The following is an 18,505-nucleotide window of genomic DNA, read 5'->3' on the forward strand; positions in this document are numbered from 1 at the left end:
AAAAATCTCGGAAACTGGAAACACTTATCTCCCTCACTAGCTTTAAGCACCAGCTGTCAGAGCAGCTCACATATTACTCCACCTGTACATAGCCCATCTATAATTTAGCCCAAATAACTACCTCTTCCCCTACTGTATTTATTTATTTATTTTGCTCCTTTGCACCCCATTATTTATATTTCTACTTTGCACATTCTTCCACTGCAAATCTACCATTCCAATGTTTTACTTGCTATATTGTATTTACTTCGCCACCATGGCCTTTTTTTTGCCTTTACCTCCCTTATCTCACCTCATTTGCTCACATTGTATATAGACTTATTTTTCTACTGTATTATTGACTGTATGTTTGTTTCACTCCATGTGTAACTCTGTGTTGTTGTATGTGTCGAACTGCTTTGCTTTATCTTGGCCAGGTCGCAATTGTAAATGAGAACTTGTTCTCAACTTGCCTACCTGGTTAAATAAAGGTTAAATAAAAAATAAATCAATCAATTCATGTAAACTATGTAAAAATATTAATAACATTTTATAATGGTGAAGGTGGAATGGCCACTTACCTGATGAATTACAGTTTCAGTATAATTAGTATAAATGTTCTTCAATTATTCAACTACTTAAATATTGTATGATGCTACTAGTTCCAGCAGCTCGGGCGGCATTACCAGCATCTTCCAGTGCGGTGCAGCGACACATCAGCCCAGTGAGCAATAGACCACAATGTACCGCATATCAATGTATTTACAAAGAGAGACGAACGTCAAGAGGTGTTGACCGCAACACGGCTTAAAGGGAAGGATTTGAGAATAAATAGCATAATAACCACTCACTCAAAGGAAAATGCCTGGCTAACTTCTATGGGTAAACGATCATTCGCAGGTATGTTATGTCACGCTATCAGATATACCGGCCGGTGTAATGTTAGCAATAGCTATCTAGTGCCATTTTTATTTGGGTAAGACATTTTCTAAATAAACGAGTCTTTGTCGAGCATATTTTGCTAATCAATTACGATTATTTGCTCTGAAATCTGTCCAATAATACAATTGTATAGTCTACTGAATTCTTTACAATTTGAAAGTGACATTTGTAGAGTTTTCGATGTCCTCCGTTATGACATTTTTGTCTGCATCGTATTGGAACATAATGGTAGATGTAGTTTTTTTCCGGTACATTTTATTATGTTGGGTTGGAGATTCATGATGGAAAACACTACATATCCCATGACAATGAACGTAGCGCTTTATTACTGTGTCATGTTTACACACGTCATAATTTGAGGACACGAAAATGGCTTACTGAAATTCGCTGAAGGACTAGATTCAGATCTGTTTTGGGCAGAAACACTTGTTCGCTGTGTTGTAGAATACACTGTGATGTTTGCAGATAATATTCAATGTCTCGACATCAAAACCTAAACCATGTCTATCCAAACGCTGACCGAAAGTAAGTTGTAACGTTCATTTCAGACAACTAAACAGCTAGCTATTGTGATTATGCTAGCTAGTTACCTAGCTTAGCCAGCTAATATGGTTGGTGGTCATAATCACTAACACAGGTAGTTCGTTAGCCTATGCAAATCCTTGTGCTATTGAATGACAGGATATGCATTTGTAAAGAGAACGCATCCCCCCCAGCTATGCGTTGCTGCTTGCTTGATCTGAGTGCATATAATTTCTCTCCCGCAGTCAACCCATGTTTTCTCGACACCTGACCGCGTTTGGCTCTCACTGGTTGCCCCCAACTCAGGCCCCATTGGGCGGCTGGAGGAACGTACATTTCCCCAGTTATCCATGTCGGCCGGGTGTGCCCCCTTCACCTCAACTCTCCCATCCCACCAGGCACCTCTCAGGGGCCTTCCAACCTCAAGATACCCACAACACCAACTGGGCAAGACTACAGTCCAAACAACACCTCCCACCAGGGTTTCCTTTTCACGGCTTTCCTCATCGACACTTCCACCTTGGACTGATGGAGCGTTCAGACAAGGAGCCTCCATACAAGCGGAGGAGGAGTTCAGAGGAGAGGGCTCCAGGGGATAGATCCAAGGGCTCCCCCAAACGAGAGTACGCACCAAGACAGGCTCGCAGTGCCACAACCAGCCCCAACTACTGGTTCAAAGACGGGAACCCACCGCCTCCTGGGACAAGTCCACCAAGACAGGCATTGGGTAATACTTCAGTTTCAAAAACTGCCGCTTTTCTTGAGAACACCGTTATTCTTTGATCTGGAATGAACCTGAGGTGGATTAGGTTTAGTCCAATATGGGCCCTGTCAAGCAGTGTCCTTAACTTTCTAACCGTATTGTTTTTGTTTGTGCCTTTCCAGAGCTGAAGAGACAATGGGAGGACTTTTCACACTGCTATAAGTCCAGACCCCAGTCTGGTGGTGGGAGGCGAGAACCACCCTTTGAGTTCTCTGTGATGTCATATAACATCCTCTCCCAGGACCTACTACATGACAATAACTACCTGTACAAACACTGTAGCTCCTCCATCCTCAACTGGAATCACAGGCTCTCCAACATCCTGAAAGAGCTCAAAGAGCACAACGCAGATGTAAGTGAATTGTTTATGAATCATTACTGATGGTACAAGAAAGTATCTCCCACCATTTACATGATTTATTAGCTTGTGATCGATTCAGATTTACCAACATTGATTATCATCAGAAGGAACAGAAAACACAACATAGGGGCCCTGTTTTGACTAGTTTAAGTCTGTATCCCTTAGAGCAAGTCAAAGTAGTGATGACACTGATTGTTTTAATGTTAGATGTGTACTGTGGAATGAAGTCAAACTTTGTCTCTATAGATAATGTGTCTGCAGGAGGTTCAAGAGGACCACTATGAAAAACAGATCAAACCCTCTCTAGAAGCATTAGGTAATGCCCCCTGTTGGTCCCTTGCTGTTTTGTACTCGGTGTTGCCCATATTGTTTTGTTTACTAAGTCTATTCTTTTGAGCTGTAGCTCTGCCTATAGAAATTTGAAAGCCTGTCAAAATAATACAACGCAAACTGCAAGTGATATATAAAATGACCACTAGAGGGAGCCACATGCATAGATAATTAATATTTTCTCAAACCACTTGGTTTTCCTGAAGAAAATAGCACGAGCGCTTCAGGTATTCCAAAACATATTTCCTCTTTCAATAATTAAAAAACATTGAAATCTACATTTTTCATCATAGTTTGAGAAATGTGTCCTATTTTCTTTGATATGGTGATTTATTTCCCATTTCTTTCCCCAGGTTACCAGTGTGAGTACAAGAGGAGGACAGGCAGGAAGCCTGACGGCTGTGCCGTGGTCTATAAGAAGGACCGCTTCTCCCTGCTGTCCAGTCACCCAGTGGAGTACTTCCGCCGGGGTATCCCCCTGCTAGACCGGGATAACGTGGGCCTGGTGCTGTTACTGCGCCCCACGGGATCCTCCAGGCCAGAGGACTGCGTTTGTGTGGCCAATACACACCTCCTGTACAACCCCCGGCGCGGGGACATTAAGCTGGCCCAGTTGGCCATGCTGCTGGCAGAGATCAGTACAGTGTCCCGCCTCCCTGATGGCAGCTCCTGTCCCATCGTGCTCTGTGGGGACTTTAACTCTGTGCCCTGGTCTCCCCTGTACAGCTTTGTTAGGGAGAGCAGGCTGGAGTACGACGGTATTCCCATAGGCAAGGTGAGGGCCGTCATCTACACACCCAGCCTCTTTCTGTCACTTTCTGCAGTGAGATAATAAGCTCTGTGGCTGAAGCTGATTACTGCAGAGGGAACATAATGTTCAGAGAGAGCTGCTGTAAAATGTGAGCTGCTTTGAAATGTTGAGCTCTTCTCTGTCAGTCATCATGCTCTAGTATTTCTCATTCATTTTCAACCTGGGTTGAATGCCCGTTCGGTGTGATTTTTATGCTTACCTCCAAATAACCACATTAGTGTACAGCAAGTTGATTTACTGCGCTAGACAAAACGGTGTGACACTATCTTAAAGCAACAGTGTGTGTGCAGGTGTCAGGGCAGGAGGAGAATCCCAGAGGCCAGCGGATCCTGACCGTGCCCATTTGGCCCCTTAGCCTGGGTGTCACCCAGCAGTGTCAGTATGCGACTGCCCCTACAGGTGACCTATCACAGTCCATCCACCACACTGGCTCAGTGAAGAGCCTCTGGCCGTTACCAACACTGAGGAAATGCACCTTTCTTTCTTCTGATCTGCATATGACGTTAATACTCTTCTTTCCTCCCAGATGTTGACGGGGGAATCACCAACCTGTCTGTGCAGGACTTTGCAGCACAACCTATGGCAGCTATGAACAGGTCAGTTGGCTCCGGTTGGATTTCAGGGTTAAATAATCATTTAGTTGAGACAGTTTGATCTCTCCAGTCTCTGCTGTTTTACAGTCAGTTAGTTCTTAATTCTGTCACGTAACTGTAAGAGCTCTGATCCTGTCAGAGGTGCTACACCAGGAGTTCCTCTGACTAACAGCCTTCAATATTAATGCTTTTCAAACAGTTGAGTCTCTGCTGCTCAACAGCACTGTAATCTGTTTTGACTGGCGTCTGCACATCTGACAGCCGAGGCTGATTTATTTATTTTTTCACCTCTGTCTCTCCGCCCCCTTCTCTCGCTCTCATGCCTTGGAGAATGGAGGAGACAGCAGTTAGCTACATCATTCCCCTACAATGTTAATTTGAAGCAAGTGGAACTGCTCATACGGAGAAGTGACAAGTCTCTCTGGATGATTTGTTGTTTGTCCAGTGTAGTCCGAACTTCAAACAGCAACTGTCTGTCTTAATTAGCAGTTGAAGTGATGCCAGTGCCCTGTGTGACAGTGTCTCTCCCCCTCCCCATGTCCAGACCCAGTATAGAGCACAGTCTGAGGCTGACGTCAGCTTACTCCCACTACCTGACAGAGGACAGCAGGCCTGAGATCACCACCTGTCACTCCAGGACAGCCATCACTGTGGACTACATCTTCTACTCTGCAGGAACTGGAGACATTTCCACTCAGCCAGGTACACACAGTATACCACATATCACACACACTATATACAACACATAGGATTTGTTGATTGATTGTTACACGGATCTTGGAGCAGGGTGGCATCTGATAATCAATATTGTTTATAATAAGATCGGTCCTGCAATGTGACTTCTGTAGATGCTGCAGTGGGCTGTGGAGTGAGACTTCCAGGCAGCATTATGGAACTATGACTACATTTTCCCTGATCAAGATCGCATCTGGAAAAACTCAGGGAATTAAAGGGATACTTGGGGATTTTGGCAAAGAGGCCCTTTACTTTATCTACTTCCCCATCGTCAGATGAACTAGTGGATACCATTTTTATGTCTCCAGTATGAAGGAAGTTAGTTAGCATTAGCTTACAAAACTAACTAGTGTTAGTGCGATGACTGGAAGTCTATGGGTATCTGCTATCATGCTAAGTATCCCTTTAGCCATGTCTGTTGTCTTCCTCCCAGAGGGTCCATTGCCAAGACAAGGGCTGCAGCTGCTGGCCAGACTGGCCCTGGTGGGACAGACAGACCTGGAGGCCGTCAACGGGCTGCCCAATGAGCACAACTCCTCCGACCACCTGCCCATACTGGCTTGCTTCCGCCTCTGCCCCTGAGACTGGATGTTAGGGTTCAGGGGTTAGCGCCTTGGACAGAACTGGGGCTCAAAGACCTGGAGAGACCCATAAATCCATCCATACCGCTCACCAGCAGCCAAACACCAATTGTACACAAGCTCACTATGGCTTTTGTCTCTCATGATCTCATATCCCCAGGAAATGTTGGAAAGGTACAAACACTGACACTGGTAGATGATGAACTTTCATTTCAAAGACATTATTGATGAATTTGGAGCTTTGCAGTGGCCTGACTCTAGTGTGTAGATCTAGGCTACTGCATCAAGATGTTTACACATTTTAACTTTTTGGTGTTATTTTTACATTGGTTGAAGATATGAAAATATACATTTTTAGATTTGAATGATTTTTATAAATGTTGATAAATTCCTTTCAAACAGTGCTGCTGAGGAAAAATACTGAAATATAAAAATATATATATCTTAATTATGTCATACACATACAGTACTATTGGGTTTGATAATTGGCACAAATGAATGCAAAGTACTTACCAAGGAAGTATTAATATATACGAAGAGAAGGAAGAAATTACCCTCCTTGCAGCTGGTGGGACACCATAGAAGATGTTTTATAGACTAGGCTGTTAAGTGTACTGTTAGACAACAGTCTTTTTGTCATCACGCATTTTACAGCTCTGCAACAAAATCATCGGCACTTACTGTAATCTCAGATGGATTGCAAAATATATGCCAGAGCAAATTCTCAAATAAATCTCACAAGCCATCATCGGGCTCCCGAGTGGAGCAGCGGTCTAAGGCACTGCATCTCAGTGCTTGAGGCGTCACTACAGACCCTGGTTCGATTCCTGTATCACAACCGGCCGTGATTGTGAGTGCCATAGGGCGGTGCACAAATGGCCCACGTTGTTAGGGTTTGGCCCGGGGTAGGCCGTCATTGTAAATAAGAATTTGTTCTTAACTGACTTGCCTGGTTAAATTTAAAAAATCATCCATTGTCAAATGAACTACTGCTCTGTCGTCTGGAGTAATGTAAGAGCCTTTTTCATGAAATTCACCACTGGTAGACCAACCACTATATGGATATGGTCAAAGACGTAAACACATGGAGCAGAACCAAGACCACCAAAACCCAAATTAGAGCAGGGCAAAATAGCTTTTAGTTTCAGAGCAGTGAAGTCCTGGAACTCCTTGGCAGAAAGTTTTTAAAAAATTACCAAATAGTTTTAAGAGATTCATTCATAAAATATCTTGAACAACTAGAGTCGGTCTAAGGTTATTGTAATACTGTATGCTATGTTGTATTTCAATTCATATATGCACACGGCTGGGGGGTGTAACCCGTAATAGGAATGTGGATCTTTGTGCTTTTACTTTGCTTTTGTTTTTCTAATTTCTGGATGTTTTTTTTACATTTCTTAAGTACTATTGGAAGACTAGCCCTTGGGCTAAAGGAGATCCTAATAAAATCAAATAATGTTAGTATTGAAAATGAAGGCTATGTCCGTCACAGCTATTGTACCGCATGTAACGCAATAATAGACCTGCAATTAAAGACACACTGTACCTGTTCAGCTCTCTGTAATAATGTCACATTACATTGAATGAGTTCCAGGGATTGTATGAACAGTACCTCTCAGAGATGAAGGCACACTGGTGGACAGAGAATCAATCAAATGTATTTATGAAGCCCTTCTTACATCACCCGATGTCACAAAGTGCTGTACAGAAACCCAGCCTAAAACCCCAAACGGCAAGCGATGCAGATATAGAAGCACGGAGAGATGATCAGAGAAAATTTATCTTTCTCACTTGGGGCCTCATTTATCAACCGTGTGTCAATTTCATACTCAATTCTGGGGTACATGGAGATTCTGGGATTTGCAACATTTACGCATGTCTTCATTGATAAATCACAGCCCTATTCTATTTGTGCAGTCGTGAACGATACAACCCCGCCCGGACAACGCACACCATTCATCTTTTATGCTAAGAAAAGCGCCCTAATTTGCTGTATGATTTGGAGATGTAATTGGGCCTTAATAGTTCCTAAAAGAAAGCACAATGGCAAATTTGATCACATTTCTGTAGAGGTGTGGCTCAAAAACCTCCCATTTCCCTCAAACGAACAATAAGCGTATTTGCTTGCAATACAGTTGATCAACCTTTTAGAAGTTGTGTGCACACATGGTTTGAGATTTGCTTAGAGATAGGCACACTTTTTTTGTGCGCACGCACCTTTGATAAATGAGGCCCCTGGAGAGGAATGAAGGTGAACCCAGGGTGCAGAACCTTGGGAGTGTGAACAGCTCATTGATAAGAACAGCCATCTGCCTTTAGATGAGGAATCATTGGAGTCAGTCCCTGACAGACAACTTCTCTCAACATGTATTCGTGTTTTTAATATTCTACACAATTCGCTAAGACCACACTGCAGAATCCTCAAGTCTGTTCCCAATATTGCACATCAATCTTTTTCTTTAGACTGAAACTAAGTCAGAGTTTAAGGACATTGAATTTGGAATTCCTTATAGGCATAGAAGCAGCTCTCTGATGTCTGTATTATTTTGGTTGCCTTATATAATGGCAACATTAGTGCTATAAACAGACATTCTCAAGCACACAAACCGCTGCTGTGAAGACCATTGAATTAGATGTAGTGAATATCAAGTGGTTAGTCTTGTTTCACTAATTGGCCCTGCTTCTATTTTGACATTGCCCACATTCTAGATAAAATATGATAAAGTCTGAAGCCAAATTGAATTAGCCTATGATGCCTTGCCAGTGACATGCCAACGGGTGTAAAAAAAAAGATGAGCCCCTTCAAACACAAGTCCTTTCAAATACATTCTCTGGACTTGATTTATTGCATCTCCTTTGACTCATTTTACATTTGAATCTCTAAAATGATGCTGTTCTTGACTTTTGTCTTTTTTTGTGTGCCAAAAGTCCTAATTTCATTTGGATCCTCACCACCTACTCCTGGCTGACATGTCTGGCTGATGGTGTGAATGAAAGCCATTAGGAATCAAGTCTCTGGTCTTAGAGTTAAGTGATGTTCTGCTGACATCTGCAAAGTCTCTGCTGCTACTGCTGCTTTCTGGGATGAGAGCGTTTACAGGCTTATCATTTGATAGTTGGTGAGATCCAGCCTCATTGGGGATGACTCTTCTTGCTTAGACATGGGATGAATCCCAATACTTTGAAGATGCTTCCTTTCCTTAGCTCTTGTCCTTTACCCTAATTTCCTGTTAGTTATTGCCTATTGTGTCATTTAGATCAGTTGGAATGAGGGATAGTAAACAAGGTGAGAACGTATTGAAATCTACCAGTTTATTTTCTGAGTTTAGAGAGAGGGAGGCATTCCCTGAGCTGCTTGAGAGATGAGAAATTAGGGATTAATTTTATACACTGAACAAAAATATAAACGCAACATGTAAAGTGTTGCTCCCATGTTTCATGAGCTGAAATAAAAGATCCCAGAAATTTTCCATACGCACAAAAAGCTTACTTTGTGCACAAATGTGTTTACATCCCTGTTAGTGAGCATTTCTCCTTCGCCAAGATAATCCATCCACCTGACAGGTGTGCCATATCAAGAAGCTGATTAAACAGCATGATCATTACACATGTGCACCTTGTGCTGAGGACAATAAAAGGCCACTAAAAGTTTTGTCACACAACACAATGCCACAGATGTCTCAAGTTATGAGGGAGCCTGCAATTGGCATGCTGACTGCAGGTGTAACCGATGTGAAATGGCTAGCTAGTTAGCGGTGGTGCGCGCTAATAGCGTTTCAATCGGTGACGTCACTCGCTTTGAGACCTTGAAGTAGTGGTTCCCCTTGCTCTGCTAGGGCCGTGGCTTTTGTGGAACGATGGGTAACGATGCTTCGTGGGTGACTGTTGTTGATGTGTGCAGAGGGTCCCTGGTTCGCGCCCGGGTCGGGGCGAGGGGACGGACTAAAGTTAAACTGTTACATTGGTGCCGTGACCCGGATCACTGGTTGCTGCGGAAAAGGAGGAGGTCGAAAGGGGGGTGAGTGTAACCGATGTGAAATGGCTAGCTAGTTAGCGGTGGTGCGCGCTAATAGTGTTTCAATTGGTGACGTCACTCGCTTTGAGACCTTGAAGTAGTGGTTCCCCTTGCTCTGCAAGAACCGCGGCTTTTGTGGAGCGCTGGGTAACGATGCTTCGTGGGTGACTGTTGTTGATGTGTGCAGAGGGTCCCTGGTTCGCGCACGGGTCGGGGCGAGGGACGGACTAAAGTTAAACTGTTACACAGGAATGTCTACCAGAGCTATTGCCAGATAATTGAATGTTAATTTCTCTACCATAAACCGCCTCCAATGTCATTTTAGAGAATTTGGCAGTACGTCCAACCATCCTCACAACCGCAGACCACATGTATGGCATCATGTGAACAGTGACCCATGGTGGCGGTGGAGTTATTGTATGGGCAGGAATACGCTACAGACAACAAACACAATTGCATTTTATTGATGGCAATTTGAATGCATGGAAATACCGTGAAGAGATCCAGAGGCCCATTTTTTGTAAGATATCTTTGACCAACAGATGCATATCTATATTCCCAGTCATATAAAATCCATAGATTAGGGCCTAATGAATTTATTTCAATTGACTGATTTCCTCATATGAACTGTAACCCAGTAATATTTTTGAAATTGTTGCATGTTGCGTTTATATTTTTGTTCAGTATAAATCTGCTCTCTGTGTCGTTGCATGTCACAGCTGCTGTAAAACAGATTAATAGAGACATGGAATCCTGTACCGGACTATATACAGAGCGATATCAGTACAGCACTATCCCAAAGAACTAGTAAGACCATAGCCTACTAGGGAATGTTATGACATTTTGTCATTTATATTTACTCCGATGGGGTCAAATCTACCTGGTCTAGTGTGATATATTCAAATCTGGAATGATTTGATTGAATACCATATTTGTACATCCAGTCTGCCTGTGCCCCATGAAGAAATGTATTTCACATTATTTCATTACCTATTATCTGTCCTACCTGTTGAGTAAGAAATTACAGCAAAGACAGAATAAAAACATAAATCATTTTTTTATTACAACACATGGTAGAGTTGATAAAAACCATTGTCAACTGATCAGTGTAACAGTAGGAGTTGGGAGTACATTATCTTCCACCAGCGGTCAAAATACAAAAATCACCCTGTCATCATCATACATGGAGAAAACCAGGGACGGATTCTAAAGTCTCATTTCAATAGAATAGTGGTTCTGTAAGAAATGCTACCATTTGTTCTGCTATTGATCTACCATCAATACTTTTCCTTTTCAGCCAATGGGACAAATTCCAGAAAGATATGAGAATAATACCAGCCAACTGGTAGCACCAGTGGCATGAGTATAAAAGAGAACACTCTTAACACCCAGAGTTCTAGTACATTCCCATTTGCGAGAAGAGGCCAAGAGAGCACTCCTCGTGAAATGCACGTTAATACAGAAACAGCAGCCTCATCTAAAAAGCTGAATTACAGTGACGCAAAGGTTGAGTTCCACAGTCCACATCATGCTTTGAAAACAGCTAAATATTCAGTAACTCTTAGTCCCAACAACACATCATTGCCTTTCAAGTTATCAACCACTAAATGCAGTAGGTGGTGGTATATTATAGTGGTGGTAGCTGGTTTAGGTTACTCATATTGTGCAGTTATTCAGATAACTTGATTCTGTATTTATATTTTTTAAAACACACCATTTGGTAAATACAAAATGGATTTAAAAAAATCTACAGTCATGAGTGGTACTGTTTTTCTTTAACCACTATTCAGTGGTCAATAGCACAAACATAGCAAGACCTTTGAAAAATGATACTGCTACAATGTGGTGTGCTTCTTCACACCTCGTCCAAAGAATATATCATCATCATCATCACAACAAAGTGTTTTCACCACGTCATAAAAACAACAACCAGCACGACTAAACACTGCACTCAGTAACAGATTTGTTCAAGAACCAGCGAAGAATCACCAATAGAACTCATCCACAACACAATTTAGCTCAACACTAAACAGTTAAGAGCACAACTCTATTTAAGCTACATCACTTAGAGTATTATCTTTCAGTTCCCAGATTTGCAGCAATGAAAGCGGTCTTTCCTCCCAGTAAGGGTTCTATTCAATCTGGAAAGCTGAAGCGTTATATATGCAGTGGGTACGGTAAATGCAGTCTCCATTAAAGCTGACATTGAAATTTAAAGGCAATCACCACGCTGTAAAGCTGAACTTCCGCAATGCATATTGAAAAGAGACGTCTTTTTTTTTTTTTTACGGCAGTGTTTAACAGTAAGAATGTTAAACCTAGTCTGTATAGATTAGACAAACGATTGTATTGTGTAAAAGTGAAGCACATTGTGCTTCTATAGAGGATTGTAAAACCAAAGTCATACACTACATGGCCAAAAGTATGTGGATACCTGCTCGTCAAACATCTCATTCCAAAATCACGGCGATTACTATGAAGTTGGTCCCCCTTTGTTGCTATAACAGCCTCTTCTGGGAACGCTTTCTGTCAGATGTTGGAACATTGCTGTGGGGACTTGCTTCCATTCAGCCACAAGAGCAGTGAGGTCGGCACTGATGTTGGGCGATTAGGCCTGGCTCGCAGTCGGCGTTCCAATTCATCCACAAGGTGTTCGATGGGGTTGAGGTCAGGGCTCTGTGTAGGCCAGTCAAGTTCTTCCACACTGACAAACCATTTCTGTATGGACCTCGCTTTGTGCTTTGTCATGCTGAAACAGGAAAGGGGCTTCCCCAAACTGTTGCCACAAAGTTGGAAGCACAGAAGTGTCTAGAATGTCATTGTATACTGTATGCCTCTTCCAGAGTCAGTTTGGAACTCGGTAGTGAGTGTTGCAACCGAGGACAGACGATTTCACGTGCTACGCGCTTCAGCACATTTCCACTTCACAATAACAGCACTTACAGTTGACCGAGGCAGCACTAGCACGGCAGAAATTTGACAAACTGTCTTGTTGGAAAGGTGGCATCCTATGACAGTGCCACATTGAAAGTCACTGAGCTCTTCAGTATTGGCCATTCTACTGCCAATGTTTGTCTATGGAGATTCCTTGGCCGTGTGCTCGATTTTATACACCTGTCAGCAACGGGTGTGACTGAAACAGCCGAATTCACCAATACATATACTTTTGGCCATGTATATTAAGCTGGTTATTTTGTGCTTATAGTCTTTCAGACGGCTGGTACCAATAGTGTTGGCCTTGATGGTATACTGTCAGACTAGCAGCACCATTCACAATTTGATCGTTAGAATAAAAAATGTTCATTAGAAACACAAGAACTGATATGTTCTCAGTTCGTTCAGGATTCAAGAAAATGAGACTGGTTTTCAATTCTGCTGCAATCTCGAAACTATTTAGATTGAGGAAGACATACAATGATCTATCATTTCTGTTTGATGTGCATAGCTTGTTTAACCAAAAGCTATAAAATGTGACATTGTTCAGTTGGCACCCTCCTGGATATCTGATGACTTTTGAATACTACAAAAACAATGGAAACAATCTTCAACACCGCATCATGGCAGTTGAGATGACATAGAAGCCTTGATTTGACTGATGTGTCTGTCTTGTGGTGTTCAGTTCAGTATTTGCATTCTTAACTTCAAGATTCTGTGATAGGATTCAGAAAGGCCTCAGGTTAGGAGCTACATAACATTACCATACATGTTTTCGTATACGTCTGTATGCTGAGGTGTAACAGAGTTGACATTTGAATCAACACAACGTCACGGTCAAATTCTCTTGGGATTAAAAAGGTAATGTTCTGGCTAAGCTTCAAAGCATCATTGTCACAAGCTTTGATTTCCTTAAAAGATGAATTGATCTGGGCCAGGTTTCCCAAAAGCATCTTAAGCGATGGTTCTAACGTTGAACTTAGCCTTAAAATGCCTTTGGGAAACCGGGCCCAGTACTGTATCTGTGAGAGAGGAGGGCCTATAGAGACAGGGGGGATAATCTAACCGAGAGCTAATAGAGGGAGTCAGTGTCAGGGCTGGGGTTTAGCAGAGTACGCAGCAGGCTCTCTGCTTGACTGCCCTGGTCTTTGGCCCCTCTCTGTTCCCCTCACCTCAAGCCTACAGTACCTCCTGTTTCCTCCAACTCTTCTCTCTCTTTCTCCCCTCACCCTTTCACTTCCCACATCATCACAGCTCAGCCCAGCAGATAACTACTTAACATCCTCTACAGGCTTAGGCATTACAACCATTCAGTCTATAGATTAATTATATTGAGAGAAAAAAATAGATGATCAGTCACACTATTTGATCCTTTTTACCGGCAGCATACTGCCGGCTATTTTTGTAACCCACAGACTCTCAGTTTTTAAAAATGAATGTCCACATTGTAAAAGTAAATGAAATGTGACTGTCGCTCTCCTACACAAAAGCACACAGGCTATACAAAAACAGATTTAAAAAAAGATGTAGAGAATCCAACATATGTACCTCTCTAAACGCATGAGAGGTCTTGATATGATGTCTTCATGCAATTTAGGCATCAGGCCTTTATTAAAAACATAATAGATATGTATGCAAATGTATAATGTGGCTAATGCATGTGTGGAGGTGTATAATGAAACACACCTCTTGTTCAGGCTTTTGTTCGTCTGGTCATGAAGGACAGGAAATATATACCTTTGATATATTCAATGTATTTGTTCCTACTGGATGTCAACCTCCAGTTTAGCACTGAGCATAATGTCATCATCTTCACCCTACAGAAGAGGCTGGAAAAACCCTTTAAATACTTTATAATTATGATATACACAATGTCTGGTAAATATATTTGAGGGTGTGTGAGGCGGACCGGGTGGTCACAGTGGAGACCAGGAGAATGTTGTCCAGTTCCAAGGAGTCTCAGATGCGGATCTGGTAGCCGTCAGTCAAAGTGCTGAGTTCTGCAGGCTTTCGATCCAGAGCCGCAGGACTGAAAGACAGAGACAAGACAAGACAAATGTAGTGTCATCATTTAGCGCAGTAAAAGACAAGAAGCCAAACAAAGTAAGACCCAGTCACTTCAGCTGATGAACTGTATGGGCACATCAGACACACACAATAACTTCCTATTGAAGTGATTACAGTATTGGACACCCCAGACCCACTCAATAACTTCCTATTGAAGTGATTACAGTACTGGACACCCCAGACCCACTCAATAACTTCCTATTGAAGTGATTACAGTACTGGACACCTCAGACCCACTCAATAACTTCCTATTGAAGTGATTACAGTACTGGACACCTCAGACCCACTCAATAACTTCCTATTGAAGTGATTACAGTACTGGACACCTCAGACCCACTCAATAACTTCCTATTGAAGTGATTACAGTACTGGACACCTCAGACCCACTCAATAACTTCCTATTGAAGTGATTACAGTACTGGACACCTCAGACCCACTCAATAACTTCCTATTGAAGTGATTATAGTACTGGACACCTCAGACCCACTCAATAACTTCCTATTGAAGTGATTACAGTACTGGACACCTCAGACCCACTCAATAACTTCCTATTGAAGTGATTACAGTACTGGACACCTCAGACCCACTCAATAACGTCCTATTGAAGTGATTACAGTACTGGACACCTCAGACCCACTCAATAACTTCCTATTGAAGTGATTACAGTACTGGACACCTCAGACCCACTCAATAACTTCCTATTGAAGTGATTACAGTATTGGACACCTCAGACCCACTCAATAACTTCCTATTGAAGTGATTACAGTACTGGACACCTCAGTCCCACTCAATAACTTCCTATTGAAGTGATTACAGTACTGGACACCTCAGACCCACTCAATAACTTCCTATTGAAGTGATTACAGTATTGGACACCTCAGACCCACTCAATAACTTCCTATTGAAGTGATTACAGTATTGGACACCTCAGACCCACTCAATAACTTCCTATTGAAGTGATTATAGTATTGGACACCTCAGACCCACTCAATAACTTCCTATTGAAGTGATTACAGTATTGGACACCTCAGACCCACTCAATAACTTCATATTGAAGTGATTACAGTATTGGACACCTCAGACCCACTCAATAACTTCCTATTGAAGTGATTACAGTACTGGACACCTCAGACCCACTCAATAACTTCCTATTGAAGTGATTACAGTATTGGACACCTCAGACCCACTCAATAAATTCATATTGAAGTGATTACAGTACTGGACACCTCAGACCCACTCAATAACTTCCTATTGGAGTGATTACAGTACTGGACACCTCAGACCCACTCAATAACTTCCTATTGAAGTGATTACAGTACTGGACACCTCAGACCCACTCAATAACTTCATATTGAAGTGATTACAGTATTGGACACCTCAGACCCACTCAATAACTTCATATTGAAGTGATTACAGTACTGGACACCTCAGACCCACTCAATAACTTCCTATTGAAGTGATTACAGTACTGGACACCTCAGACCCACTCAATAACTTCCTATTGAAGTGATTACAGTACTGGACACCTCAGACCCACTCAATAACTTCATATTGAAGTGATTACAGTACTGGACACCTCAGACCCACTCAATAACTTCATATTGAAGTGATTATAGTACTGGGCACCTCAGACCCACTCAATAACTTCCTATTGAAGTGATTACAGTACTGGACACCTCAGACCCACTCAATAACTTCCTATTGAAGTGATTACAGTACTGGACACCTCAGACCCACTCAATAACTTCCTATTGAAGTGATTACAGTACTGGACACCTCAGACCCACTCAATAACTTCCTATTGAAGTGATTACAGTACTGGACACCTCAGACCCACTCAATAACTTCCTATTGAAGTGATTACAGTACTGGACACCTCAGACCCACTCAATAACTTCATATTGAAGTGATTATAGTATTGGACACCTCAGACCCACTCAATAACTTCCTAATGTGATCCTCCCTCACACACACAGAGCAGAGGTAAGACTTTGTCCTAGCCACCGTGCTTCTACGTCTGCATTGCTTGCTCTTTGGGTTTTAGGCCGGGTATTTGTAAAGCACTTTGTGACAACTGCAGATGTAAAAAGGCCTTTATAAAATACATTTGATTGATTAAAGATAAATGGGGGACATTTGACAAAACCATTTGCTCATGTAAAGTCTGGGGCATCCTTTAGTGTCACAGTCTGGGTGTAGTACTGTTTCAATGTGGTCACGTAGACTGACTCCCCATAGGTTCTCATCAGCATAGTGGTCTTGTCCTTGTGCTAAGGAGAGCAAAGATGCAGGATTTTCTGACACACATGCCCATACACGCACACACCTTACACCGACCTGAGGGTGGCAGGCTGTCAGTACCATCTGACACCTATTAGCTCACAGACGTGAAGGTGAGTGATACAGAAAAAGTGTTTTGTAAAACAAACAAGTTGAGTTTAATCAGAGGCCAATAGAGGACGACGGCGTGGAATAAAGAGAGGCAGGGGGCAGATAGAAAGTGAGTAGAGAGGGAGAGAGAAAGAAGAGAAGGGTTTGAAGTGTGAAGCAGCAGGATAGTCTCAGTCAGCCAGTCATCTCTTTTTAATCCTGCTTTGTGGTGGTGGTGTCCCGTCAGCTCAGCCCTGCTCCAACACACAGCATAGCACTTCCCCTGTCACTGCTATCACACACACACACACACACACACACACACACACACACACACACACACACACACACACACACACACACACACACACACACACACACACACACACACACACACACACACACACACACACACAGCACCTTCCCTCTGACAAAAATACTTTTCAGTCCAGAGATCAAAGAGAAGAGGTATTTCTAAAAAGAGGCTTATGCGTTAGACCTTCATAAATAAGCTCTCTCCAAAGTAACAAAGGTTTCCTATTTCTCCTCGAATGTCTTCGGTGTTCAATATTCTGCTTGACTTGAAGCCCTGAAAGCACTTCTCCTGCCTGTGCTTCTCTCACCCCATTCCCTCCCTCAGAGTGCATTTCCTGCTCACCATCCTTTCCCATTGATTCCCATCCCCCCAACTCCCTCTGCCAGAGAGAGCGAGAGCAAGAACTCATCTCAACATCAAACCAGTCCAACAATGCAGGCGGTGTAAGCGTGTGCGTGTGTGTGTATGCTGGTATGTGTGTATGCTGGTATGTGTGTATCTAAGACTACTTCCTCAGTACCCTGGACAGCACACCTACTCCCTCCCCTGCTGCTCCGATCAATAGCATTCTGTCTTCCAGGGAGAGGGGGAGCACAGAGCCCAGGCTTTCAACACCCAGCGCACCCAGTCAGTCGATCAGTCAGCCAGACAGGCGTCAACTTTCTGAGTACACCATTCTCACACAGTGGCTTCCAAGCAACCCTGGTTAACAGCCCATCCTTCACCACAGGCCACGTAATTAACATCATTCCTCAACACAGAGAAACACCACTCTGCTTAACTATTCAGACTAAAGCCTGTAGACTTCACTAAGTCCTCTGGGAGGGCACAAATTACCTGTTGGTAGGCTTTCTGTTTCAGTGCTGATCAAAACAATTACAACTGTGTTGATTGAGCCCCTGTAGGGATCACAGCCTATGCATGTGATCCCTACAGGGGCTCATTGATTACGGCTGATTACGCACTGTAGAACGAAGAGCTTTGTTAAAGAATAATAGAGGAGAGGAGAGAAGAGCAGAGGAGGTGAGAGAAGAGGAGAAGAGATGAGAGAAGAGGAGAGGAGAGGGGGCTGGACTGAAGAGGAGAATCTCAGAGCATCACAAGGACAGACACAGCAGTCAACACCCAGCAGCCAGCCCAGCCCACTACAGAATAGACACCAAGCCAACTACAGAACAGACAACAC

At 42.8% G+C, this 18,505-nt stretch overlaps 2 protein-coding genes across 2 annotated transcripts in view; one reads left to right on the forward strand and one right to left on the reverse strand.

Moving 5' to 3' along the window:
• The first annotated feature begins 1,291 nt into the window (after window positions 1–1,291).
• On the forward strand, window positions 1,292–6,459 carry angel2 (angel homolog 2 (Drosophila)). The gene is made up of 9 exons (XM_038968846.1): window positions 1,292–1,446; window positions 1,689–2,170; window positions 2,329–2,558; window positions 2,814–2,883; window positions 3,251–3,672; window positions 3,999–4,107; window positions 4,235–4,304; window positions 4,846–5,003; window positions 5,470–6,459. The coding sequence occupies exons 1-9, from the start codon at window positions 1,397–1,399 to the stop codon at window positions 5,616–5,618; spliced, it is 1,740 nt and encodes a 579-aa protein (XP_038824774.1). The 5' UTR covers window positions 1,292–1,396; the 3' UTR covers window positions 5,619–6,459.
• A 6,248-nt stretch (window positions 6,460–12,707) lies between these two features.
• Window positions 12,708–18,505, reverse strand: part of vash2 (vasohibin 2) — a 42,580-nt gene continuing 36,782 nt past the window's right edge. The window contains exon 7 of the mRNA XM_038968595.1: window positions 12,708–14,595. Coding sequence (XP_038824523.1) covers window positions 14,526–14,595 — 70 coding nt within the window. The 3' untranslated portion in view covers window positions 12,708–14,525. The remainder of the gene's footprint in view (window positions 14,596–18,505) is intronic.

This window comes from Salvelinus namaycush, chromosome 29 (assembly GCF_016432855.1).
Source record: "Salvelinus namaycush isolate Seneca chromosome 29, SaNama_1.0, whole genome shotgun sequence".
Lineage (NCBI taxonomy): Eukaryota > Metazoa > Chordata > Actinopteri > Salmoniformes > Salmonidae > Salvelinus > Salvelinus namaycush.

What these genes read in the sequence shown, in the direction of transcription:
- angel2 (XM_038968846.1), top strand. Translation starts at nt 1,397, where the DNA reads ATGTCTCGACATCAAAACCTAAACCATGTCTATCCAAACGCTGACCGA. An exon ending in TCCACCAAGACAGGCATTGG is followed by an intron (nt 2,171 to 2,328) that starts GTAATACTTCAG and finishes GTGCCTTTCCAG; the next exon opens with AGCTGAAGAGACAATGGGAG. An exon ending in ACGGTATTCCCATAGGCAAG is followed by an intron (nt 3,673 to 3,998) that starts GTGAGGGCCGTC and finishes GTGTGTGTGCAG; the next exon opens with GTGTCAGGGCAGGAGGAGAA.